The sequence below is a fragment of the Coregonus clupeaformis genome, unplaced genomic scaffold (assembly GCF_020615455.1).
Source record: "Coregonus clupeaformis isolate EN_2021a unplaced genomic scaffold, ASM2061545v1 scaf3769, whole genome shotgun sequence".
NCBI classification, from domain to species: Eukaryota; Metazoa; Chordata; class Actinopteri; order Salmoniformes; family Salmonidae; genus Coregonus; species Coregonus clupeaformis.
The window spans coordinates 1,074-26,265 of NW_025537223.1; the positions used below are offsets into that span (position 1 = coordinate 1,074).

Below are 25,192 nucleotides of genomic sequence, written 5' to 3' on the forward strand. Positions count from 1 at the left end.
GATATGATCAGTGCAGAGGGGATAGGAGGGGATAAGCCCGGATGAGAGGAGTAAAAATAGAGGGTTTACATCCAAAATAATAACAGGATCTGGACAAAGGAAAGATCCAATGCAATGGTGGATGGAGAGCAGAGGGGACCATCTGGTTGTGTAGACTAGGTGAGCTGTATACCCCTGGCCCCTCCCACAGGAACCTACCTGGCTGTGTCAGAACATGTCAAAACGCCTTTATTACCCCCCAATAAGCTCACACTATATGCGTAGTGGGCTTTTTCATTGTACTGGCTCCAGGTCTGGTTTTCTGAATGAATCCCTCCTCAACCCACTCCCTCAGACTCTTACTCTGTTGTGTTCCTCTCTTTCTCTCTCCAGACAAAGACAGGCTCCCTGGTCATTCTCAGGACGGGTCACCTCAGAGCACAGCGTCCACTAAGGTGAGTCCTGCTGTTGAAGTGTTTTACACATTTAAAACACACACAGGGGCAAAAAGGAAGAGTCTCCACTATAGGTAGCGGTTCATGCTTCAAGTCATGTCAGTGTGTGGTATATTTAAGGATTAAGGCCCGAGGGGGTGTGGTAAATGGCCAATATACCACGGCTAAGGGCTGTTCTTAGGCATATACCCTTAGCCGTGGTATATTGACCATATACCACAACCCCCCGAGGTGCCTTATTGCTATTATAAGATGGTTACCAACGTAATTAGAGCAGTAAAAATAAATGTTTTGTCATACCCGTGGTATACGGTCTCATATACCACGGCATTCAGGACTCGAACCACCCAGTTTATAATATTCGCCTTAGCATCTCCAAGTAGAGAGATGGATGTCTGGAACTTTAGATCCAATTCACTGATGTTCCTTCCCAGCCCTTGGTTTTCCCTGGCTGAGTGGAGCTAGACTCCCCATGGGGATATGCTAGGTAGACTGGCTGAGTGGAGCTAGACTCCCCATGGGGATATGCTAGGTAGACTGGCTGAGTGGAGCTAGACTCCCCATGGGGATATGCTAGCTAGACTCCCCATGGGGATATGCTAGGTAGACTGGCTGAGTGGAGCTAGACTCCCCATGGGGATATGGGATATTCAATGTTAATTAGTTTTTCCCTCTGCCTTTCTCTTGAAGACTAAAGCGGTACTGACTTGAGTGCAAGTGTAGTCACTTAAAACTAACTGTCACAACACTCTTCTGCTGACTGCCTGATGGAGTTGTTGATAGAATCATTTGGTAATGACTAGTTATTACACCCCAGAACTGTATGAAATGGGTTAGAATCATAAGACTATAATCTGATAATGTGTGTAGCTTAGTTAGAAGTACAATGAGACAGTTGTCTTATTTTTGTAGTTAGGCATGCAGAAGGGCAAAACGATTGAAACCAATAACAGGAGACCAGTTTCAAAAACAGATGTCCCCACACAGGGAAAGGGAGTGAAAGGCTTGCAGAATATTGTGAGAACAGCGATAACTATGTATGGGAATAGAGAAAAACTGCAGCCTGCCCGAGCAAGTAGTAGACTATGATAAGAATGTGTGTGTGTGTGTGTGTGTGTGTGTGTGTGTGACCTGATTGTCAGGACAGCAGAGGATAACCACATGAGCTACCTGAGTGGCGCAGTGGTCTAAGGCACTGCATCGCAGTGCTAACTGTGCCACTAGAGATCCTGGTTCGAATCCAGGCTCTGTCGCAGCCGGCCGTGACCGGGAGACCCATGGGCGGCGCACAATTGGCCCAGCGTCGTCCAGGGTAGGGGAGGGAATGGCCGGCAGGGATGTAGCTCAGTTGATAGAGCATGGCGTTTGTAACGCCAGGGTTGTGGGTTTGATTCCCACGGGGGGCCAGTATAAAAAAAAGATTTATTCACTAACTGTAAGTCGCTCTGGATAAGAGCGTCTGCTAAATGACTAAAATGTAAATGTAAGCTAAACCCAGGTGTGAGCTTACAAGATGTGTACAGTGGAAAATACAGCCGCCTAAAGCGGAGTGGGATTTTTCCTCTGACGTATGTGTATAAAAATATTGTGTGCCCATTTTGGGACAGAGCGCTCTCTGAATAAATACTGATCATTGCAGAAAGGGGGCTTTGTTTAATTCATTATTTAATTAGAGATTTACAACCTCTGGGAATTATTCAAAGATTTGAGAAGTAGTTGACTTCAACCATTGAGATGACAAAATTCTCGTGATAGTTGTTTAACATGCTCCTCCCACCCCACTGTGTCTGTCTTTATGTGGGTCTGTGTGGGTCTGTGTCAGTGGGTCTAGCAGCAAGCCCACTGGGCCAGATACACCTAGAGCCTAGCAGCAGGCCCACTGGGCCAGATAAACCTAGAGACTAGCAGCAGGCCCACTGGGCCAAATAAACCTAGAGACTAGCAGCAGGCCCACTGGGCCAGATAAACCTAGAGACTAGCAGCAGGCCCACGGGGGCAATTAAACCTAGAGACTAGCAGCAGACCCACTGGGCCAAATAAACCTAGAGACTAGCAGCAGGCCCACTGGGCCAAATAAACCTAGAGACTAGCAGCAGGCCCACTGGGCCAGATAAACCTAGAGACTAGCAGCAGGCCCACTGGGCCAGATAAACCTAGAGTCTAGCAGCAGGCCCACGGGGCCAAATAAACCTAGAGACTAGCAGCAGGCCCACTGGGCCAGATAAACCTAGAGACTAGCAGCAGGCCCACGGGGGCAAATAAACCTAGAGACTAGCAGCAGGCCCACTGGGCCAGATAAACCTAGAGACTAGCAGCAGGCCCACTGGGCCAGATAAACCTAGAGACTAGCAGCAGGCCCACTGGGGCAGATAAACCCTAGAGACTAGCAGCAGGCCCACTGGGCCAGATAAACCTAGAGACTAGCAGCAGGCCCACTGGGCCAGATAAACCTAGAGACTAGCAGCAGGCCCACTGGGCCAGATAAACCTAGAGACTAGCAGCAGGCCCACTGGGCCAGATAAACCTAGAGACTAGCAGCAGGCCCACTGGGCCAGATAAACCTAGAGACTAGCAGCAGGCCCACTGGGCCAGATAAACCTAGAGACTAGCAGCAGGCCAGCGGGTAGAGCCATCCCAGACCAGTGCCATGCCTGAAAGGGTGTGAGTGTATGAGTGTCATCAGCACCATTGATCACGCCATGTTCACCACTGTCTCTATTACCACACGCCATGTATCTCTGATGGCCCACCATACTGAATACATAGAGCTGCCTGATGCTCCACCATACTGAATACATAGAGCTGCCTGATGCTCCACCATACTGAATACATAGAGCTGCCTGATGGCCCACCATACTGAATACATAGAGCTGCCTGATGCTCCACCATACTGAATACATAGAGCTGCCTGATGGCCCACCATACTGAATACATAGAGCTGCCTGATGCTCCACCATACTGAATACATAGAGCTGCCTGATGGCCCACCATACTGAATACATAGAGCTACCTGATGCTCCACCATACTGAATACATAGAGCTGCCTGATGCTCCACCATACTGAATACATAGAGCTGCCTGATGCTCCACCATACTGAATACATAGAGCTGCCTGATGCTCCACCATACTGAATACATAGAGCTGCCTGATGCTCCACCATACTGAATACATAGAGCTGCCTGATGCTCCACCATACTGAATACATAGAGCTGCCTGATGCTCCACCATACTGAATACATAGAGCTGCCTGATGGCCCACCATACTGAATACATAGAGCTGCCTGATGCTCCACCATACTGAATACATAGAGCTGCCTGATGCTCCACCATACTGAATACATAAAGCTGCCTGATGCTCCACCATACTGAATACATAGAGCTGCCTGATGCTCCACCATACTGAATACATAGAGCTGCCTGTTACGCTAGTGACGCTACATTAACTATGGTCTCTGTTTCATCATATCATCTCTAACAAACAAACCTCTTAAACTATTCCGGAACATCTTAGAACTGTTCAAACGCTGTCAAGCATCTGATGCCAGTTGTGTTAGTAAATATTTGCTGTATACTCTGGGTATGATCATTCTTTTGATCGGATTGACATTTAGACAACTGTTTGAAACTAGCCAGACACTTTCTGAAGCTTTATCCTCCCAGAGATCTGAAGGCCCACACTGCACGGTACCTCCCTTGGAGATTGTGTGTGTGTGTGTGTGTGTGTGCGTGCGTGTACACACCAATAAACCCTCTGTGATGAAAGTAGATTTTTTTTTTTGTGAGAGTCCTGCGACCCCCTCCATCCCTCTGTTTGATCTGGTCACGACAGGCATTCAGGCGGTGTGTTCTCCACCCCTCTCCCTGTTTTAGAACCCATAACCTTAGACAAGATCAAAGAGCTCTGCCGTTAGTAAACTCATTTTAATGGGAGACCGTGTAGGTTCAATAAACACTCTTGCTTTTGGGAGTTATCCTTAGGAGAACACAGACACACACAGGCACCAGGTCTCACAGGGTAACTGCTCAGGCTTATACATACTCTACCAGTCAAAGGTTTGGACACACCTACTCATTCAAGAGTGTTTCTTTATTTTTACTATTTTCTACATTGTAGAATAATAGTGAAGACATCAAAACTATGAAATAACACATATGGAATCATGTAGTAACCAAAAAAAGTGTTAAACAAATCAAAATATATTTTATATTTGAGATTCATCAAATAGCCACCCTTTGCCTTGATGACAGCTTTGCACACTCTTGGCATTCTCTCAACCAGCTTCACCTGGAATGCTTTTCCAACAGTCTTGAAGGAGTTCCCACATGCTGAGCACTTGTTGGCTGCTTTTCCTTCACTCTACAGTCCAACTCATCCCAAACCATCTCAATTTGGTTGAGGTTGGGGGATTGTGGAGGCCAGGTCATCTGATGCAGCACTCCATCACTATCCTTCTTGGTAAAATAGCCCAGGTGTGTTGTGTCATTGTCCTGTTGAAAAATAAATAACAGTCCCACTAAGCCCAAACCAGATGTGATGGCATATTGCTGCAGAATGCTGTGGTAGCCATGCTGGTTAAGTGTGCCTTGAATTCTAAATAAATCGCTGACAGTGTCACCAGCAAAGCACCATAACACCACCTCCTCCATGCTTTACAGTGGGAACTACACATGCGGAGATCATCACAAGGCCTGATTCACACAGTCCCCTCTGAACAATTGATGTTGAGATGTGTCTGTGACTTGAACTGTGAAGCATTTATTTGGGCTGCAATTTCTGAGGCTGGTAACTCTAATGAACTTATCCTCTGCAGCAGAGGTAACTCTGGGTCTTCCATTCCTGTGGCGGTCCTCATGAGAGCCAGTTTCATCATAGCGCTTGATGGTTTTTGCGACTGCACTTGAAGAAACTTTCAAAGTTCTTCAAATGTTCCGTAATGACTGACCTTCATGTCTTAAAGTAATGATGGACTGATGTTTCTCTTTGCTTATTTGAGCTGCCATAATATGGACTTGGTCTTTTACCAAATAGGGCTGTCTTCTGTATACCCCCCCTACCTTGTCACAACACAACTGATTGGCTCAAATGCATTAAGAAGGAAAGAAATTCCACATTTTAAAGAAATGAATTCCAGGTGACTACCTCATGAAGCTGGTTGAGAGAATGCCAAGAGTGTGCAAAGCTGTCATCAATGCAAAGGGTGGCTACTTTGAAGAATCTCAAATCTAAAATATATTTTGATTTGTTTAACACTTTTTGGGTTACTACATGATTCCATATGTGTTATTTCATAGTTTTGATGTCTTCACTATTATTCTACAATGTAAAAAATAGTAAAAATAAAGAAAAACCCTTGAATGAGTAGGTGTGTCCAAACTTTTTTTTACTGGTAGTGTATCTGGGATGCTTAGGGTTTCTTTATGATGTGTTTGTAAAGGCTGGACATTGAAGTGGGACTGGGAGAGAGAGAGCCTGGCTGCGTTTACACAGGCAACCCCATTCTGATTTCTTTCCACTAATTGATATTTTGGCCAATCACATCAGATCTTTTCACATCATATATTTTTTAGAGCCCCACTCACTCTCTTCCTGGTTGCCCTCCATGCTTGGCTTTGTGATCCCCCATTTTCATATATTTTTCTATTTTCTTCTTCTTGGAGGATGGAGGGTCACTAATGCGACTTCACTTGCTTCCTCTCTCCAGAATGAGCGTATTTAATCAAGCGTAGCCAGCTCTCTGCTTCCCCAGTCCTCTAGCTAGCCCCTTAATGTACAATAGGAAATGAGGATTGAGCGATGCAGAGGGGGAGAGGTTGAAAGAGAGAGAGACGGCGAGATCCAGCAGTATAGAAGCAATGATCGAAGTTGGCCTCGTTTCTCCCTGTCTTAGTCTCTGACATGCGGCTGCTGCCATCGCTGTGGGGTCAGTCTATTATACCCAGTGGGGAGGGAGGGATAATATTGCTTGGCTGGCTGATCTCTCTCTCTACTATAGATGGTTAGTTGGAGCTCTGCTATGTGATTTGATCACAGTACTTTATGCAATGCAAACGTCTCATTTTGTTTTGGCTATTTCTCTGTGGGCTTATTTAAACTTTTCCCATGATGCACAGCTGAAACCTAAAAGGAGGGAAAGCTCCACTTAGATACTGACCAGAGCACTGTGTGTGTTTTGGACTCTCTGGGTATGACCACACTGTTTGAGGGGAACACTCATATCGAATCACTGGCAATGATAGCAGAGGGGACAATGCAGAAGTACTTTATGCTTTTAAAAAGTTAGGTTTTTTGTTTTAAATTGAACTTAAAATAGACTTAAATTAATATGAAATAAACTAAGCTTATGTTCAATATTCAGAAATCCTTTCTTCAGACAGTAGAGTAACCAGGCCACCATCTCTCTCTTTCTCCCCAGGAGGTGGCTCATATCCTGGAGGGGGACCGCGAGGAGGGCCTGCCCTCCATCGATGAGACCCCCAAGACCCTGGATGACTTCCAGGAGCGCCGAGCGCTGGCCATCGCAGCCAAGGCCCGGGAAATAGAGAAGGTACCTAACACAGCCATGTCTCAGGCGTGGTTAGGCCACATTCATGCTTCAGTGTATTTGTCATATGTATAATAATACAGTGAAATGCTTTCTCAAAAGAGACTTTGCCATAATCAATCAGGTCATGTGGTCAGGAAAAGCTTGAAAAACATTAGTGTAATTAGGGCCTGGAGTTTTTCCTTATCCTGTTAGCTGTCAGCTAAAAGTTCCTGGGCCGAGTCATGGTTTCATATCAGTGTGTTTCTGTAGCTAGTACCCTGGCTCCCTCCTGCATTACTGCAAATAGCCAGACACCCATACATACATACCAGGTTTATATACCACCACCAGCCTAGCTCAGCCCAGGTTTATATACCACCACCACCAGCAGCCTAGTTCAGCCCAGGTTTATATACCACCACCACCAGCAGCCTAGTTCAGCCCAGGTTTATATACCACCACCACCACCACCAGCAGCCTAGTTCAGCCCAGGTTTATATACCACCACCACCAGCCTAGTTCAGCCTAGGTTTATATACCACCACCACCACCAGCCTAGTTCAGCCCAGGTTTATATACCACCACCACCAGCCTAGTTCAGCCCAGGTTTATATACCACCAGCAGCCTAGTTCAGCCCAGGTTTATATACCACCACCACTAGCCTAGTTCAGCCCAGGTTTATATACCACCACCACCAGCAGCCTAGTTCAGCCCAGGTTTATATACCACCACCACCAGCAGCCTAGTTCAGCCAAGGTTTATATACCACCACCACCAGCAGCCTAGTTCAGCCTAGGTTTATATACCACCAGCAGCCTAGTTCAGCCCAGGTTTATATACCACCACCACTAGCCTAGTTCAGCCCAGGTTTATATACCACCACCACCAGCAGCCTAGTTCAGCCCAGGTTTATATACCACCACCACCAGCAGCCTAGTTCAGCCCAGGTTTATATACCACCACCACCAGCCTAGTTCAGCCCAGGTTTATATACCACCACCACCAGCAGCCTAGTTCAGCCCAGGTTTATATACCACCACCACCAGCAGCCTAGTTCAGCCCAGGTTTATATACCACCACCACCACCAGCAGCCTAGTTCAGCCCAGGTTTATATACCACCACCACCAGCCTAGTTCAGCCTAGGTTTATATACCACCACCACCACCAGCCTAGTTCAGCCCAGGTTTATATACCACCACCACCAGCCTAGTTCAGCCCAGGTTTATATACCACATGCAGCCTAGTTCAGCCCAGGTTTATATACCACCACCACTAGCCTAGTTCAGCCCAGGTTTATATACCACCACCACCAGCAGCCTAGTTCAGCCCAGGTTTATATACCACCACCACCAGCAGCCTAGTTCAGCCAAGGTTTATATACCACCACCACCAGCAGCCTAGTTCAGCCTAGGTTTATATACCACCAGCAGCCTAGTTCAGCCCAGGTTTATATACCACCACCACTAGCCTAGTTCAGCCCAGGTTTATATACCACCACCACCAGCAGCCTAGTTCAGCCCAGGTTTATATACCACCACCACCAGCAGCCTAGTTCAGCCCAGGTTTATATACCACCACCACCAGCCTAGTTCAGCCCAGGTTTATATACCACCACCACCAGCAGCCTAGTTCAGCCCAGGTTTATATACCACCACCACCAGCAGCCTAGTTCAGCCCAGGTTTATATACCACCACCACCACCAGCAGCCTAGTTCAGCCCAGGTTTATATACCACCACCACCAGCCTAGTTCAGCCCAGGTTTATATACCACCACCACCAGCAGCCTAGTTCAGCCCAGGTTTATATACCACCACCACCAGCAGCCTAGTTCAGCCCAGGTTTATATACCACCACCACCACCAGCAGCCTAGTTCAGCCCAGGTTTATATACCACCACCACCAGCCTAGTTCAGCCTAGGTTTATATACCACCACCACCACCAGCCTAGTTCAGCCCAGGTTTATATACCACCACCACCAGCCTAGTTCAGCCCAGGTTTATATACCACCACCAGCAGCCTAGTTCAGCCCAGGTTTATATACCACCACCACCAGTAGCCTAGTTCAGCCCAGGTTTATATACCACCACCACCAGCAGCCTAGTTCAGCCCAGGTTTATATACCACCACCACCAGCAGCCTAGTTCAGCCAGGTTTATATACCACCACCACCGCAGCCTAGTTCAGCCCAGGTTTATATACCACCACCACCAGCAGCCTAGTTCAGCCCAGGTTTATATACCACCACCACCAGCAGCCTAGTTCAGCCCAGGTTTATATACCACCACCACCAGCCTAGTTCAGCCCAGGTTTATATACCACCACCACCAGCAGCCTAGTTCAGCCCAGGTTTATATACCACCACCACCAGCAGCCTAGTTCAGCCCAGGTTTATATACCACCACCACCACCAGCAGCCTAGTTCAGCCCAGGTTTATATACCACCACCACCAGCCTAGTTCAGCCCAGGTTTATATACCACCACCACCAGCAGCCTAGTTCAGCCCAGGTTTATATACCACCACCACCAGCAGCCTAGTTCAGCCCAGGTTTATATACCACCACCACCACCAGCAGCCTAGTTCAGCCCAGGTTTATATACCACCACCACCAGCCTAGTTCAGCCTAGGTTTATATACCACCACCACCACCAGCCTAGTTCAGCCCAGGTTTATATACCACCACCACCAGCCTAGTTCAGCCCAGGTTTATATACCACCAGCAGCCTAGTTCAGCCCAGGTTTATATACCACCACCACTAGCCTAGTTCAGCCCAGGTTTATATACCACCACCACCAGCAGCCTAGTTCAGCCCAGGTTTATATACCACCACCACCAGCAGCCTAGTTCAGCCAAGGTTTATATACCACCACCACCAGCAGCCTAGTTCAGCCTAGGTTTATATACCACCAGCAGCCTAGTTCAGCCCAGGTTTATATACCACCACCACTAGCCTAGTTCAGCCCAGGTTTATATACCACCACCACCAGCAGCCTAGTTCAGCCCAGGTTTATATACCACCACCACCAGCAGCCTAGTTCAGCCCAGGTTTATATACCACCACCACCAGCCTAGTTCAGCCCAGGTTTATATACCACCACCACCAGCAGCCTAGTTCAGCCCAGGTTTATATACCACCACCACCAGCAGCCTAGTTCAGCCCAGGTTTATATACCACCACCACCACCAGCAGCCTAGTTCAGCCCAGGTTTATATACCACCACCACCAGCCTAGTTCAGCCTAGGTTTATATACCACCACCACCACCAGCCTAGTTCAGCCCAGGTTTATATACCACCACCATCAGCCTAGTTCAGCCCAGGTTTATATACCACCAGCAGCCTAGTTCAGCCCAGGTTTATATACCACCACCACTAGCCTAGTTCAGCCCAGGTTTATATACCACCACCACCAGCAGCCTAGTTCAGCCCAGGTTTATATACCACCACCACCAGCAGCCTAGTTCAGCCAAGGTTTATATACCACCACCACCAGCAGCCTAGTTCAGCCTAGGTTTATATACCACCAGCAGCCTAGTTCAGCCCAGGTTTATATACCACCACCACTAGCCTAGTTCAGCCCAGGTTTATATACCACCACCACCAGCAGCCTTGTTCAGCCCAGGTTTATATACCACCACCACCAGCAGCCTAGTTCAGCCCAGGTTTATATACCACCACCACCAGCAGCCTAGTTCAGCCCAGGTTTATATGCCACCACCACCAGCAGCCTAGTTCAGCCCAGGTTTATATACCACCACCACCACCTGCCTAGTTCAGCCCAGGTTTATATACCACCACCACCTGCCTAGTTCAGCCCAGGTTTATATACCACCACCACCAGCCTAGTTCATCCTAGGTTTATATACCACCACCACCAGCAGCCTAGTTCAGCCCAGGTTTATATGCCACCACCACCAGCCTAGTTCAGCCCAGGTTTATATACCACCACCAGCCTAGTTCAGCCCATGTTTATATACCACCACCACCAGCAGCCTAGTTCAGCCCAGGTTTATATACCACCACCACCAGCAGCCTAGTTCAGCCCAGGTTTATGTACCACCACCACCAGCAGCCTAGTTCAGCCCAGGTTTATATACCACCACCACCACCAGCAGCCTAGTTCAGCCCAGGTTTATATACCACCACCACCACCAGCAGCCTAGTTCAGCCCAGGTTTATATACCACCACCACCACCAGCAGCCTAGTTCAGCCTAGGTTTATATACCACCACCAGCAGCCTAGTTCAGCCCAGGTTTATATACCACCACCACAACCAGCCTAGTTCAGCCTAGGTTTATATACCACCACCACCTTCAGCCTAGGTTTATATACCACCACCACCACCAGCCTAGCTCAGCCCAGGTTTATATACCACCACCACCACCAGCCTAGCGCAGCCCAGGTTTATATACCACCACCAGCCTAGCTCAGCCCAGGTTTATATACCACCACCAGCCTAGCTCAGCCCAGGTTTATATACCACCACTACCACCAGCCTAGTTCAGCCCAGGTTTATATAACACCACCCAGCCTCCCACCACCCAGCTCACCCATGGTTTTCCCTTAGGTCTTAACTGTTCCTTACTCGTTCTATCCCTGCACAGCAGACATGTACGACCCAGGAAAATGCCTTTTCAATTTGAGAATGAAAATGCAGGCAAGGGGTGAGATAGAAAGCACCCGAGGCGTGTGTGTTTGTGTGTGTGTGTGTGTGTGTGTGTGTGTGTGTTATCCAATGCGCCCAGTGAGCTAATGAAGGCCATCTCTGCTGTTTTACTGAGCTCATTAAACCTGAGATAGCTCTCTACCCCAGGAGGACACTAACACACACAGAGCCCTTCTGTGGAGCTGCACCTCAGAGCATGGCCGTTACAACAGTGCTGACACGGCAGCTTCATAAACGCTTTATGCCCTCTTCCCTCAGAGAAAAAAGTTTGAGGGGGCCATAGTAAGGATCGTGTTGTTAAACATAGCTCTCCTCTAGGTCTGGTCAGAGGGCACATCTGGTCAGCTCTCCTCCAGGTCTAGTCAGAGAACACATCTGGTCAGCTTGGTCGCAGAGAACACATCTGGTCAGCTCTCCTCCAGGTCTAGTCAGAGAACACATCTGGTCAGCTTTCCTCTAGGTCTAGTCAGAGAACACATCTGGTCAGCTCTCCTCCAGGTCTAGTCAGAGAACACATCTGGTCAGCTCTCCTCTAGGTCTAGTCAGAGAACACATCTGGTCAGCTCTCCTCCAAGTCTGGTCAGAGAACACATCTGGTCAGCTCTCCTCCAGGTCTAGTCAGAGAACACATCTGGTCAGCTCTCCTCTAGGTCTAGTCAGAGAACACATCTGGTCAGCTCTAGGTCTAGTCAGAGAACACATCTAGCATTAAATTCATAATAAGATGTAATGTTTATGTTGAAAGCAATACCTTTATGTGTCACATTGAAGTTTGTCTTGATCTCACTGCAAACTGACAGTGAGATAGATGGACAGTAATATTTCAATAGAAAGCTCCTTTTTGTGTGGTTGAAGCGTAGGCTTGTATTTGACGTGATGTGCTGTCAGAGAACGCAAAAGAGATGTCCCAAACCAGTACTTCAAAACCTATTGTTCAGTCCTCTTTCTATCTGAATAAAGAAGCATTGCTTTAGAGAAACTATTCCTGAGAGCACTGGGCCTCTCCTCAACAGCATCTGTTTTTATCCTCTGAGGTTTCACTTTGCTGCTCTTTTCCAAACCAAGTGATTGAAGTGTTTGTTTATGTCCTCAGATCATGCATAGTTACGCGACACGGCATGGAATCCTTTCAAGAAACAACCCCCCTTATTTCACATTAGAAAGGTCTGTGAAGTGAAATGAGGCTCTCCTCTGCAGTAATGGTTAACCGCTCAACAAGTGTCAACCAGATGTCAACCGCACACACACACACACAAAGATATGTTTATTTTCCCTCCACAATCTGGTCTAGCCATCTCCTCCACTGTACACTTAGCCTATACTGGCAGCCTCAACCCTCTACGGTTTTCACATACCACCTGTAGTCCCATATAGCCTACATACCTCCTGTGTGTGTTTGTAGCTAAGTGAAATTGGACTAAATTCCACCTCCATGGCCTTCTCACAGTAGAGGAGGAGGAGGCATATGAATGGCGCTACAAGCTTAGCTCACTGCCATGGAGTGGTAGAAAGGCATGGGTGGCATTCAGTCTGTATAGGGCCTATTCATCATCATCTAGAATGTGGCACCAGACTAGGGCTGTGTCCCAAATGGTGCCCTATTCCCTCTATAGTGCACTACTTTTGACCAGGGCTCTATGTAGGGAATGGGGTGCCGTTTGGGACACAGGTTATGAGGTAGGCCGAACCCCTCATAACCTGGAAAGCCGGTAGCATGTTTTGATTTAATAGTGACCCTTTAAGCTCCAAAGCCACTATGTGTGGCCTCTCCTCCTCCTCAGCCCCCAGGCTCTAATCAGAGAGGGGCTGTGGACCCTGTCTCCGTGTCCCGGCTGGGTCCCCTCCCTGTCCTTCCGGTGTACGGTATCTCTCTGATCCACAGCCCAGAGATCAGGCCCTGCACTCCCACCAGTCAACGCCTCCGTGCTCAAAGCAATAGGCTCAACAACAGGACCCAAACCCACAGCCACCCACACCTCCAGTGGTCAAGAGCAACTTCCTCCTTGATTGGGTAACAGGGTCACACAGGAAGTATGTGAAAGTACAGTTTGCTCTATGAAATGCATTCTAAGCATTGTTAGGAGTTGGAACATGGCACTTCCTGCGTTGGACTGATTGGTACCTCCTGTTATTAACAACTTAATTCTGGTCATTATCAGTATAGCCTACCTATGAATCTAAACCACTCATGGTATAGGAACTAAGGATTTGAGGTTGGAAATACACTCACTATGTTGCCTGACCATCTCTATTACTATAGAACTAACAATACAGCCTTAACACAATGAAGTGCTGATTAACACAGTCATTTATGTACGTGTATGAATGGGTACGGCTCTTGATTAACATACATCTAATATTATAGCCATTAGAGGTTTCATGTGATTTCATTATCATGGCCTCTTGAGATGGAATGTCTGCCTTCCTTACATAGCCTGGCTCTAGTCCACGCCCAGCAACATTGTGATTGGCTAAAAATAGGTGGATGACTGAGGCTGTGTCCCAAATTGCCGCATGGGCCCTTGTTTAAAGGAGTGCACTATATAGGGAATAGGGTGCCATTTGGGATGCATCCTGACTGTAACCCAGTTTAGATGTCCTCATCTAGTCGTCGTCGTCGCGTCGTCCCCCCCCAACCTTCACATTCCTGCCCAGCCAAACTCAGCTGTGGCTCGTCTTCAACTCCAACACACACAGGGCTCCCGAGTGGCGCAGCGGTCTAAGGCACTGCGTCTCAGCGGTCTAAGGCACTGCGTCTCAGTGCTAGAGGTCGTCTCTACAGACCCCCTGGTTCGATTCCAGGCTGTATCACAATCCGCCCGTGATTGGAAGTCGCATAGGGCGGCGCACAATTGGCCCAGAGTCGTCCGGGTTTGGCCGGTGTAGGCCGTCATTGTAAATAAGAATTTGTTCTTAACAGACTTGCCTAGTTAAATAAAGGTTAAATAAAACGTTGTTTTTTTTTAACACACACACGTGCGCACACACTCACTCCCCCAGGCCTGTTAGCTTCCTGTATCTGCCTGGCTTACTGATCCCTAGAATCCAGATAATTAATAATCTAATCTAAATTAGACTAAATCTATATTTGACCTAAACTCAACCATGTCTCCTGATGATGACTTTCTGCTAGGTCTAATGAGTGAATGAATTACATTTTATTTTTGTGTCAAATATGACACATAAACAGACATTACAACAATTCACTGTGATAATTCTGTGAATTCTTCTTCCGGTGTTCTCTGCAGTGTGCATCGCATAAAGAGTGACTAAAATAATTTACAAATAAAATAAAAAGCAATACATAATAAATAAGGTTATCCAAACAATAATTATATCCCAAGAACAGTTAAAAAATATACAGTACCAGTCAAAAGTTTGGACACACCTACTCATTTCAAGGGTTTTTCTTTATTTTTACTATTTTCTACATTGTAGAATAATAGTGAAGACATCATCAAAACTATGAAATATCAGATATGGAATCATGTAGTAACCAACAAATCAAAATATATTTGAGATTCTTCAAAGTAGCCATCCTTTGCCTTGACGACAGCTTTACACACTCTTGGCATTCTCTCAACCAGCTTCATGAGGTAGTCACCTGGAAGTAAAAATGAAGAAAAACCCTTGAATGAGTAGGTGTGTCCAAACTTTTGACTGGTTTTGTATATGCATATATACGGATAAATAAATCCAGAAAAATTCAACCGAAGGCATTTGAAGCCAGTCTGGCACAAAGAGAAGATTAGTAATCGTTCAACTCACTGTTCACACAGGACAGGAGCCCGTAGAGGAGAGAGAGAGAGAGAGAGAGAGAGATGGAGAGAGACAGAAAAAAGAGAGAGTAGGGGAGAAAGAGAATAGAGTGACAGGTCTGTGTTAGTTTCCTAAAGGCTGACAGTGACTCACCTCTTATAGCTGCAGACTGTCAGAGACTGAGGCCCTGGGAAAAAGGACTGTAGCTGGAAGCTAACACTACTCAGGACGGCACGGCCCTGTGCTGTCTGAGACATCTCTAAGTATGCAGTGGAGAGAGATTCTAAGGGCTGTCCGGGTGTGGTAACAAAGGAATAGTGAGTGGACCATGTTGGAATGTCCATAATGATCCTGACTGCATGTATTCTCTGCTCTCATGTTGGTCTGTAGTAGGTCACAATTATAAACAGGCCACTTTTCCACTTTTCTCTCTCCCTCTGCATGTTTATGGTGAGAACCTTTTCCAGGTGTCACCCTGGGGCAATGGGGTGGACTGTTTTTCATCTTAATGACAGTTCAACAGTGTCTTATCTTGGTGTTTTCCCTCCGTTATTTAAATCTTTCCTTGTCAGTGCATGTTTCAGTTTGTGAGTTATCGTGATGGGAAAGATTACAGATTTAATGCCTTCTTTTATTTAGCTCTTGTAATCCAAATTTGTCTTGACAGTTTCCTCTAATGTTGATGTTGGATTGAATTCATTTTAGATAAGCTAAACCAATCCTCTGATCAAATCATTAGAATGTGCACTAGGTTTGACCTTGTATGACATCAGCAGTATACAGTGGGGGAAAAAAGTATTTAGTCAGCCACCAATTGTGCAAGTTCTCCCACTTAAAAAGATGAGAGAGGCCTGTAATTTTCATCATAGGTACACGTCAACTATGACAGACAAAATGAAAAAAGAAATTCCAGAATATCACATTGTAGGATTTTTTATGAATTTATTTGCAAATTATGGTGGAAAATAAGTATTTGGTCAATAACAAAAGTTTCTTAATACTTTGTTATATACCCGTTGTTGGCAATGACATAGGTCAAACGTTTTCTGTAAGTCTTCACAAGGTTTTCACACACTGTTGCTGGTATTTTGGCCCATTCCTCCATGCAGATCTCCTCTAGAGCAGTGATGTTTTGGGGCTGTTGCTGGGCAACACGGACTTTCAACTCCCTCCAAAGATTTTCTATGGGGTTGAGATCTGGAGACTGGCTAGGCCACTCCAGGACCTTGAAATGCTTCTTACGAAGCCACTCCTTCGTTGCCCGGCGGTGTGTTTGGGATCATTGTCATGCTGAAAGACCCAGCCACGTTTCATCTTCAATGCCCTTGCTGATGGAAGGAGGTTTTCACTCAAAATCTCACGATACATGGCCCCATTCATTCTTTCCTTTACACGGATCAGTCGTCCTGGTCCCTTTGCAGAAAAACAGCCCCAAAGCATGATGTTTCCACCCCCATGCTTCACAGTAGGTATGGTGTTCTTTGGATGCAACTCAGCATTGTTCCAAACACGACGAGTTGAGTTTTTACCAAAAAAGTTATATTTTGATTGACATAGACATCTCCCAATCCTCTTTGGAATCAAATGCACTCTAGAAAACTTCAGACGGGCCTGGACATGTACTGGCTTAAGCAGGGGGACACGTCTGTCACTGCAGGATTTGAGTCCTTGGCGGCGTAGTGTGTTACTGATGGTAGGCTTTGTTACTTTGGTCCCAGCTCTCTGCAGGTCATTCACTAGGTCCCCCCGTGTGGTTCTGGGATTTTTGCTCACCGTTCTTGTGATCATTTTGACCCCACGGGGTGAGATCTTGCGTGGAGCCCCAGATCGAGGGAGATTATCAGTGGTCTTGTATGTCTTCCATTTCCTAATAATTGCTCCCACAGTTGATTTCTTCAAACCAAGCTGCTTACCTATTGCAGATTCAGTCTTCCCAGCCTGGTGCAGGTCTACAATTTTGTTTCTGGTGTCCTTTGACAGCTCTTTGGTCTTGGCCATAGTGGAGTTTGGAGTGTGACTGTTTGAGGTTGTGGACAGGTGTCTTTTTATACTGATAACAAGTTAAAACAGGTGCCATTAATACAGGTAATGAGTGGAGGACAGAGGAGCCTCTTAAAGAAGAAGTTACAGGTCTGTGAGAGCCAGAAATCTTGCTTGTTTGTAGGTGACCAAATACTTATTTTCCACCATAATTTGCAAATAAATTCATAAAAATCCTACAATGTGATTTTCTGGAGAAAAAAAATCTCAATTTGTCTGTCATAGTTGACGTGTACCTATGATGAAAATTACAGGCCTCTCATCTTTTTAAGTGGGAGAACTTGCACAATTGGTGGCTGACTAAATACTTTTTTCCCCTCTGTATTTGCTTATTGGTCTGTGTGAGCCGTTGAAGACGAGGTGTGGATCAGCTGTTTTAACACCTCTCCTCTCATTGTTCCCCTCACACCTGTTACAAGCCCTATAGCCTCAACTCCTCTACTGTGTTTTTATTGGCCCCAGGGCCAGGCTAGCCAATAAGAAGGCTTGTGTGCTGACAGGGGACCTGGGTCTATGTATTGACACAATGAACAGTGTGTTAACTCCACGGTGTTCTCTTCTCCCTTTATTGTACAAGCACATAGACGTGAGCTAGCTCTGGGCTCATCAGGAAATTGTTTCTAAAACCAGCCCCTCATATTCCAAGGACTTGGAAGTACTGATGTTCCTCATCTCTAAAGAGCTAGTACTGTTCGTTTGTTCTATTTCTGTAGTCAACGAAAAATATGTTCTTCTTGTTGATCATGTTGTGTTGTGATTGTTGTATTATATTGCACTGACTGAAATTCCTTCTGGATAAGAGCGTCTGCTAAATGACCAAAATATGATGTGTTATTGGCTCCTGTTTCTGATGTTCTATTGTTGTGTTGTTTTCCAGGTGTACCGACAGGACTGTGAGACGTTTGGCATGGTAGTGAAGATGCTGGTTGCTAAGGACGCCAGTCTGGAGAAGCAGCTGCAGACGCCACTCCGAGAGAACCTGGGAGAGATCAGGGAGCGTTGCCTTGATGACCTCAAGCACTTCATCTCCGATCTGGATGAGGTGATTGAGGTCGTACGGCAACCGGAACCCTCCATCTGAGACAAGACAGCCAATCACGTCCCATCTTACTGTAAGGGAGCCAATCAGGTCCTGTCTTATTGTTGGGCCTCCAGTTTGGGCATACAGTGAGGGCAGGACTCCCAGGAGTCTGCCATGTGTTAAGACTATGGATATCTTGAGCAGTATTGGCCCCATGTTTTTCCATCTTTCTGGGTTTTAGGCCAGAGATGCACCACATCCAGGGGACCCATATGTACTGATAATGTCCAGCAATCGTCAAAAACAGTGTTCAAAGTCATGTTCAGCTACTTACTCACCACCCGATGAGGGTATTGGTTCTACAATGTCCTTAACTAGTAGAATTGGTATGTCAATTTAGGCTAATAGTTCATCTAGGAATTACAGATTTTAAAACTGTTAACCAGCGTAATCATAGGAACGGTCATCAGTGTTTTTACTGAACTGGTAATCTAATGGTGAAGAGTGCCGTGTTAGAGGTCATTATCCACTGGTACCACAAACAATCCTCAGCAAGTAAGGTCCAGTTAAGAAGCGATGTCTTGTTTTATGAACTCTTCCTGCTCTCCTCTTTTCTTTAGTATTTGAAATGTTAATCGACTGGATGTTCTACTCCAACCAGAATGGTCCTGGCCTGTTATGTGGGATTTAGATGTTGTGTTTCTTGACAGAATGTTGTATTCACCACCAGTGCTATTTTTCTCAACAACAAAACAGAAACACTTTCTAAATGTCCCAGGTTCAATTCAACTTTCTATATGTGGAACTGACATGTCTTTGATGATTTGTGAGAAAATGATTTTTGAGTATAACAATAATAATAATAAAGATGATTTTTTTTTATGTCAATGGAGTTTTAGACTATCTAGTATCTACCATTCACATATCAGGTTTGGTGCCTTTGTGGGTCAGTGTTTGGTTGAGGTGCAATGCTTGAACACCATCCAAGTTATTTGCATTGCCCAATATGAATATTTACTTTGTCAAAAAACACTATAAAATCAATTATTCTACTACATATGAAAAACTGGAAAAGAATTCTGAAACGTTTCGTAAGAATATTTATTAAAAGCTTCTTTACATCACATAACATTTTAAGTATTCATGGTATAATGACCTGCACTGATTAAAGGGCATGTATGGAGAAGACCTCTGTAATGTAAATTACTCTGTCTCCCATCAGGTTGGTTTTACATTGTATTTTACACTGAGGGACAAGCGCGTTAGAGAATAGCGTAAACATTGGAATACAGGAAAGACACAGGGTATCACTTTACATTGATGTTGAGAGGTTTAAGAGCAACTTCGTAAAATGTTACCAGAAACGGTTAATTGTTACCAGAAACATCAGAAACCAGATATTATGGCACTTTGATTTGAGTAAGCAGATGGTCTGTATCCCGGCAACATTATTATTATTTTTTTATAAAGCCTTGATTGATTGACAAGTGATGCGTGCAAAATAGGTCTGCTTGTTACTACAATAACAGCTTGTCCCGCCTCCCTACGCCAGCTCTGTTTACATCAAAACCAGAAAAATCTTAGTCAAAACCCAGGGATATAAAAATACCAGTATTAACATTTTAACTTAACAATATATACATTCATATTTTGTACTATTAAATAATTATTTTGGTTAGTGTCTAGAAGTCTACTTTACTAACTATTCCTCTCCTTGTCAGCAATAACAGTAGTGCATTAATTGCTGTTTAATACACACAATGGTATTGCTGGAATACTTTCAATGGTTCATCATACAATGTTGTAAAAAAAAAAAAAAAAACATTTTTTGGCAATTTTTATAAAAAGAAAAGGAGAAAATGTCTTCTGGTTTGAGTGTTAGACATGACCCATAATAAGATGTCATTATGCCCAATACAATGGACAATGTTTTGTTCGCGTCCAATATTATGTTCAGCAAGTCAAACTACAAAGAACAGCTGATGTCCCCACCTGTCCACAAATTATTAGTCCTGGAAGTAAAACAGAATTTACATCTAGATTATGAAATGATACAGTTCTTGCCTCTGTGACCCTTCTTTCTGGATTTAGTCCGTGAGTCGTTAGGCGACATGGCCGTAACGCGTGTTGGGAAGTCATCAGTGTAGTATTGATACCTGCTAGGAACCCTGGGCTGGGGAATGAGCTGCCCCAGGAAGTAACCTTCCTCCTCAGAGTCTGAGGACGAGGAGGAGCAGGTGGAGCACCAGTCTTCCTCGTCAGCGTACAGGCCGCCTAGGAAGCGGTCGCGATCCCGGTCGCCCCGAGCCTGGAGGGAGTAGTCCGAGGTGGTGTGGGGGTAGGGGGGCGGCCTGTGAGCACCAGGGCCAGGTTTGTTGAAGAGGGCCGCGTGATGTTCCTGAAGGGAACTCAGACCATGTCCCTGGCTCTCGTAGGGCCTCTGCACCCGTTCCTTAGGCAGGAGGTTAAGAGCGTTGTCCGAGCGGGCTTTGCGGTTGCGGTGGTGGCTGTGGTGCCGGCGTGGCCTGTCGGGGTCCTCGTGGTGAGGGTGGTACACCCTCCGACGCGTCCTCTCACTCTGAGGAGGCTGACGCACCGCCAGGTTCTGGTAAGACCCGTTATCCACCGTGTCCTCAGAGAACTTGACCATCTGCTGGCCTGGTGGCCGTGTGGACTGGGACCTGCTCCTCCTCAACACTGGCAGCTGAAGGTGAGGAGGTGGCATCTCCTGTTTAGGAGGGAGGGGCGGGAGGGGGAGAGACACTGGCCCCTGTACCCTCTGCGCCCCCTCTGCACCTCCTCTACCTCCTTCTGGTCTGCTGCCCCCCTCCTGGTGATCCAGAGAGTTGGCGCTGCGATGGAGCATGGAGGAGTTGAGGGGTGCCCATGTTGCTCATCTTATCACAGTCTTCTGGCTCTGGGTCCAGCAGGTTGTGGAGGGAGTAGAGGATCTGATGCTCCTTACTGTCTCCGTCCACTGACGCACCTGGGAGGACAGGAGAATATAAACGTATGTTACTCAAGAAAGAAGCAGGAAAACAAGAGTTCTTTACTGTAGCTAATTACTGTAGCTAATGTGCTTCATGGCTTTGTATACTATCCTTTCCTGTTCCATTTAAATCTCCATTATCACACTGGAATTACAGTGGGGGAAAAAAAGTATTTAGTCAGCCACCAATTGTGCAAGTTCTCCCACTTAAAAAGATGAGAGAGGCCTGTAATTTTCATCATAGGTACACGTCAACTATGACAGACAAAATGAGAAAAAAAAATCCAGAAAATCACATTGTAGGATTTTTAATGAATTTATTTGCAAATTATGGTGGAAAATAAGTATTTGGTCAATAACAAAAGTTTCTCAATACTTTGTTATATACCCTTTGTTGGCAATGACACAGGTCAAACGTTTTCTGTAAGTCTTCACAAGGTTTTCACACACTGTTGCTGGTATTTTGGCCCATTCCTCCATGCAGATCTCCTCTAGAGTAGTGATGTTTTGGGGCTGTCGCTGGGCAACATGGACTTTCAACTCCCTCCAAAGATTTTCTATGGGGTTGAGATCTGGAGACTGGCTAGGCCACTCCAGGACCTTGAAATGCTTCTTACGAAGCCACTCCTTCGTTGCCCGGGCGGTGTGTTTGGGATCATTGTCATGCTGAAAGACCCAGCCACGTTTCATCTTCAATGCCCTTGCTGATGGAAGGAGGTTTTCACTCAAAATCTCACGATACATGGCCCCATTCATTCTTTCCTTTACACGGATCAGTCGTCCTGGTCCCTTTGCAGAAAAACAGCCCCAAAGCATGATGTTTCCACCCCCATGCTTCACAGTAGGTATGGTGTTCTTTGGATGCAACTCAGCATGTCCAAACACGACGAGTTGAGTTTTTACCAAAAAGTTATATTTTGGCATTGACATAGATTTCAATCTTCTGGATCACAAATGCACTCTAGAAAACTTCAGACGGGCCTGGACATGTACTGGCTTAAGCAGGGGGACACGTCTGGCACTGCAGGATTTGAGTCCTTGGCGGCGTAGTGTGTTACTGATGGTAGGCTTTGTTACTTTGGTCCCAGCTCTCTGCAGGTCATTCACTAGGTCCCCCCGTGTGGTTCTGGGATTTTTGCTCACCGTTCTTGTGATCATTTTGACCCCACGGGGTGAGATCTTGCGTGGAGCCCCAGATCGAGGGAGATTATCAGTGGTCTTGTATGTCTTCCATTTCCTAATAATTGCTCCCACAGTTGATTTCTTCAAACCAAGCTGCTTACCTATTGCAGATTCAGTCTTCCCAGCCTGGTGCAGGTCTACAATTTTGTTTCTGGTGTCCTTTGACAGCTCTTTGGTCTTGGCCATAGTGGAGTTTGGAGTGTGACTGTTTGAGGTTGTGGACAGGTGTCTTTTTATACTGATAACAAGTTAAAACAGGTGCCATTAATACAGGTAATGAGTGGAGGACAGAGGAGCCTCTTAAAGAAGAAGTTACAGGTCTGTGAGAGCCAGAAATCTTGCTTGTTTGTAGGTGACCAAATACTTATTTTCCACCATAATTTGCAAATAAATTCATAAAAAATCCTACAATGTGATTTTCTGGAGAGAAAAAAATCTCAATTTGTCTGTCATAGTTGACGTGTACCTATGATGAAAATTACAGGCCTCTCATCTTTTTAAGTGGGAGAACTTGCACAATTGGTGGCTGACTAAATACTTTTTTCCCCCACTGTATTTGCTTATTGGTCTGTGTGAGCCGTTGAAGACGAGGTGTGGATCAGCTGTTTTAACACCTCTCCTCTCATTGTTCCCCTCACACCTGTTACAAGCCCTATAGCCTCAACTCCTCTACTGTGTTTTTATTGGCCCCAGGGCCAGGCTAGCCAATAAGAAGGCTTGTGTGCTGACAGGGGACCTGGGTCTATGTATTGACACAATGAACAGTGTGTTAACTCCACGGTGTTCTCTTCTCCCTTTATTGTACAAGCACATAGACGTGAGCTAGCTCTGGGCTCATCAGGAAATTGTTTCTAAAACCAGCCCCTCATATTCCAAGGACTTGGAAGTACTGATGTTCCTCATCTCTAAAGAGCTAGTACTGTTCGTTTGTTCTATTTCTGTAGTCAACGAAAAATATGTTCTTCTTGTTGATCATGTTGTGTTGTGATTGTTGTATTATATTGCACTGACTGAAATTCCTTCTGGATAAGAGCGTCTGCTAAATGACCAAAATATGATGTGTTATTGGCTCCTGTTTCTGATGTTCTATTGTTGTGTTGTTTTCCAGGTGTACCGACAGGACTGTGAGACGTTTGGCATGGTAGTGAAGATGCTGGTTGCTAAGGACGCCAGTCTGGAGAAGCAGCTGCAGACGCCACTCCGAGAGAACCTGGGAGAGATCAGGGAGCGTTGCCTTGATGACCTCAAGCACTTCATCTCCGATCTGGATGAGGTGATTGAGGTCGTACGGCAACCGGAACCCTCCATCTGAGACAAGACAGCCAATCACGTCCCATCTTACTGTAAGGGAGCCAATCAGGTCCTGTCTTATTGTTGGGCCTCCAGTTTGGGCATACAGTGAGGGCAGGACTCCCAGGAGTCTGCCATGTGTTAAGACTATGGATATCTTGAGCAGTATTGGCCCCATGTTTTTCCATCTTTCTGGGTTTTAGGCCAGAGATGCACCACATCCAGGGGACCCATATGTACTGATAATGTCCAGCAATCGTCAAAAACAGTGTTCAAAGTCATGTTCAGCTACTTACTCACCACCCGATGAGGGTATTGGTTCTACAATGTCCTTAACTAGTAGAATTGGTATGTCAATTTAGGCTAATAGTTCATCTAGGAATTACAGATTTTAAAACTGTTAACCAGCGTAATCATAGGAACGGTCATCAGTGTTTTTACTGAACTGGTAATCTAATGGTGAAGAGTGCCGTGTTAGAGGTCATTATCCACTGGTACCACAAACAATCCTCAGCAAGTAAGGTCCAGTTAAGAAGCGATGTCTTGTTTTATGAACTCTTCCTGCTCTCCTCTTTTCTTTAGTATTTGAAATGTTAATCGACTGGATGTTCTACTCCAACCAGAATGGTCCTGGCCTGTTATGTGGGATTTAGATGTTGTGTTTCTTGACAGAATGTTGTATTCACCACCAGTGCTATTTTTCTCAACAACAAAACAGAAACACTTTCTAAATGTCCCAGGTTCAATTCAACTTTCTATATGTGGAACTGACATGTCTTTGATGATTTGTGAGAAAATGATTTTTGAGTATAACAATAATAATAATAAAGATGATTTTTTTTTATGTCAATGGAGTTTTAGACTATCTAGTATCTACCATTCACATATCAGGTTTGGTGCCTTTGTGGGTCAGTGTTTGGTTGAGGTGCAATGCTTGAACACCATCCAAGTTATTTGCATTGCCCAATATGAATATTTACTTTGTCAAAAAACACTATAAAATCAATTATTCTACTACATATGAAAAACTGGAAAAGAATTCTGAAACGTTTCGTAAGAATATTTATTAAAAGCTTCTTTACATCACATAACATTTTAAGTATTCATGGTATAATGACCTGCACTGATTAAAGGGCATGTATGGAGAAGACCTCTGTAATGTAAATTACTCTGTCTCCCATCAGGTTGGTTTTACATTGTATTTTACACTGAGGGACAAGCGCGTTAGAGAATAGCGTAAACATTGGAATACAGGAAAGACACAGGGTATCACTTTACATTG

The 25,192-nt window shown here is 45.5% G+C and overlaps 1 protein-coding gene and 1 pseudogene across 1 annotated transcript; one reads left to right on the top strand and one right to left on the bottom strand.

The window, feature by feature from the left end:
• Nucleotides 1-334: 334 nt before the first annotated feature.
• On the top strand, nt 335-19,337 carry LOC123490374 (periphilin-1-like; the record flags this gene model as incomplete). The annotated part of the gene is made up of 3 exons (XM_045220418.1): nt 335-434; nt 6,849-6,980; nt 18,306-19,337. Coding segments are annotated over 3 exons (436 nt in total), but the record flags the coding sequence as incomplete, so codon positions are not given.
• A 917-nt stretch (nt 19,338-20,254) lies between these two features.
• LOC123490373 lies at nt 20,255-21,472 on the bottom strand (annotated as a pseudogene).
• Nucleotides 21,473-25,192: the final 3,720 nt, after the last annotated feature.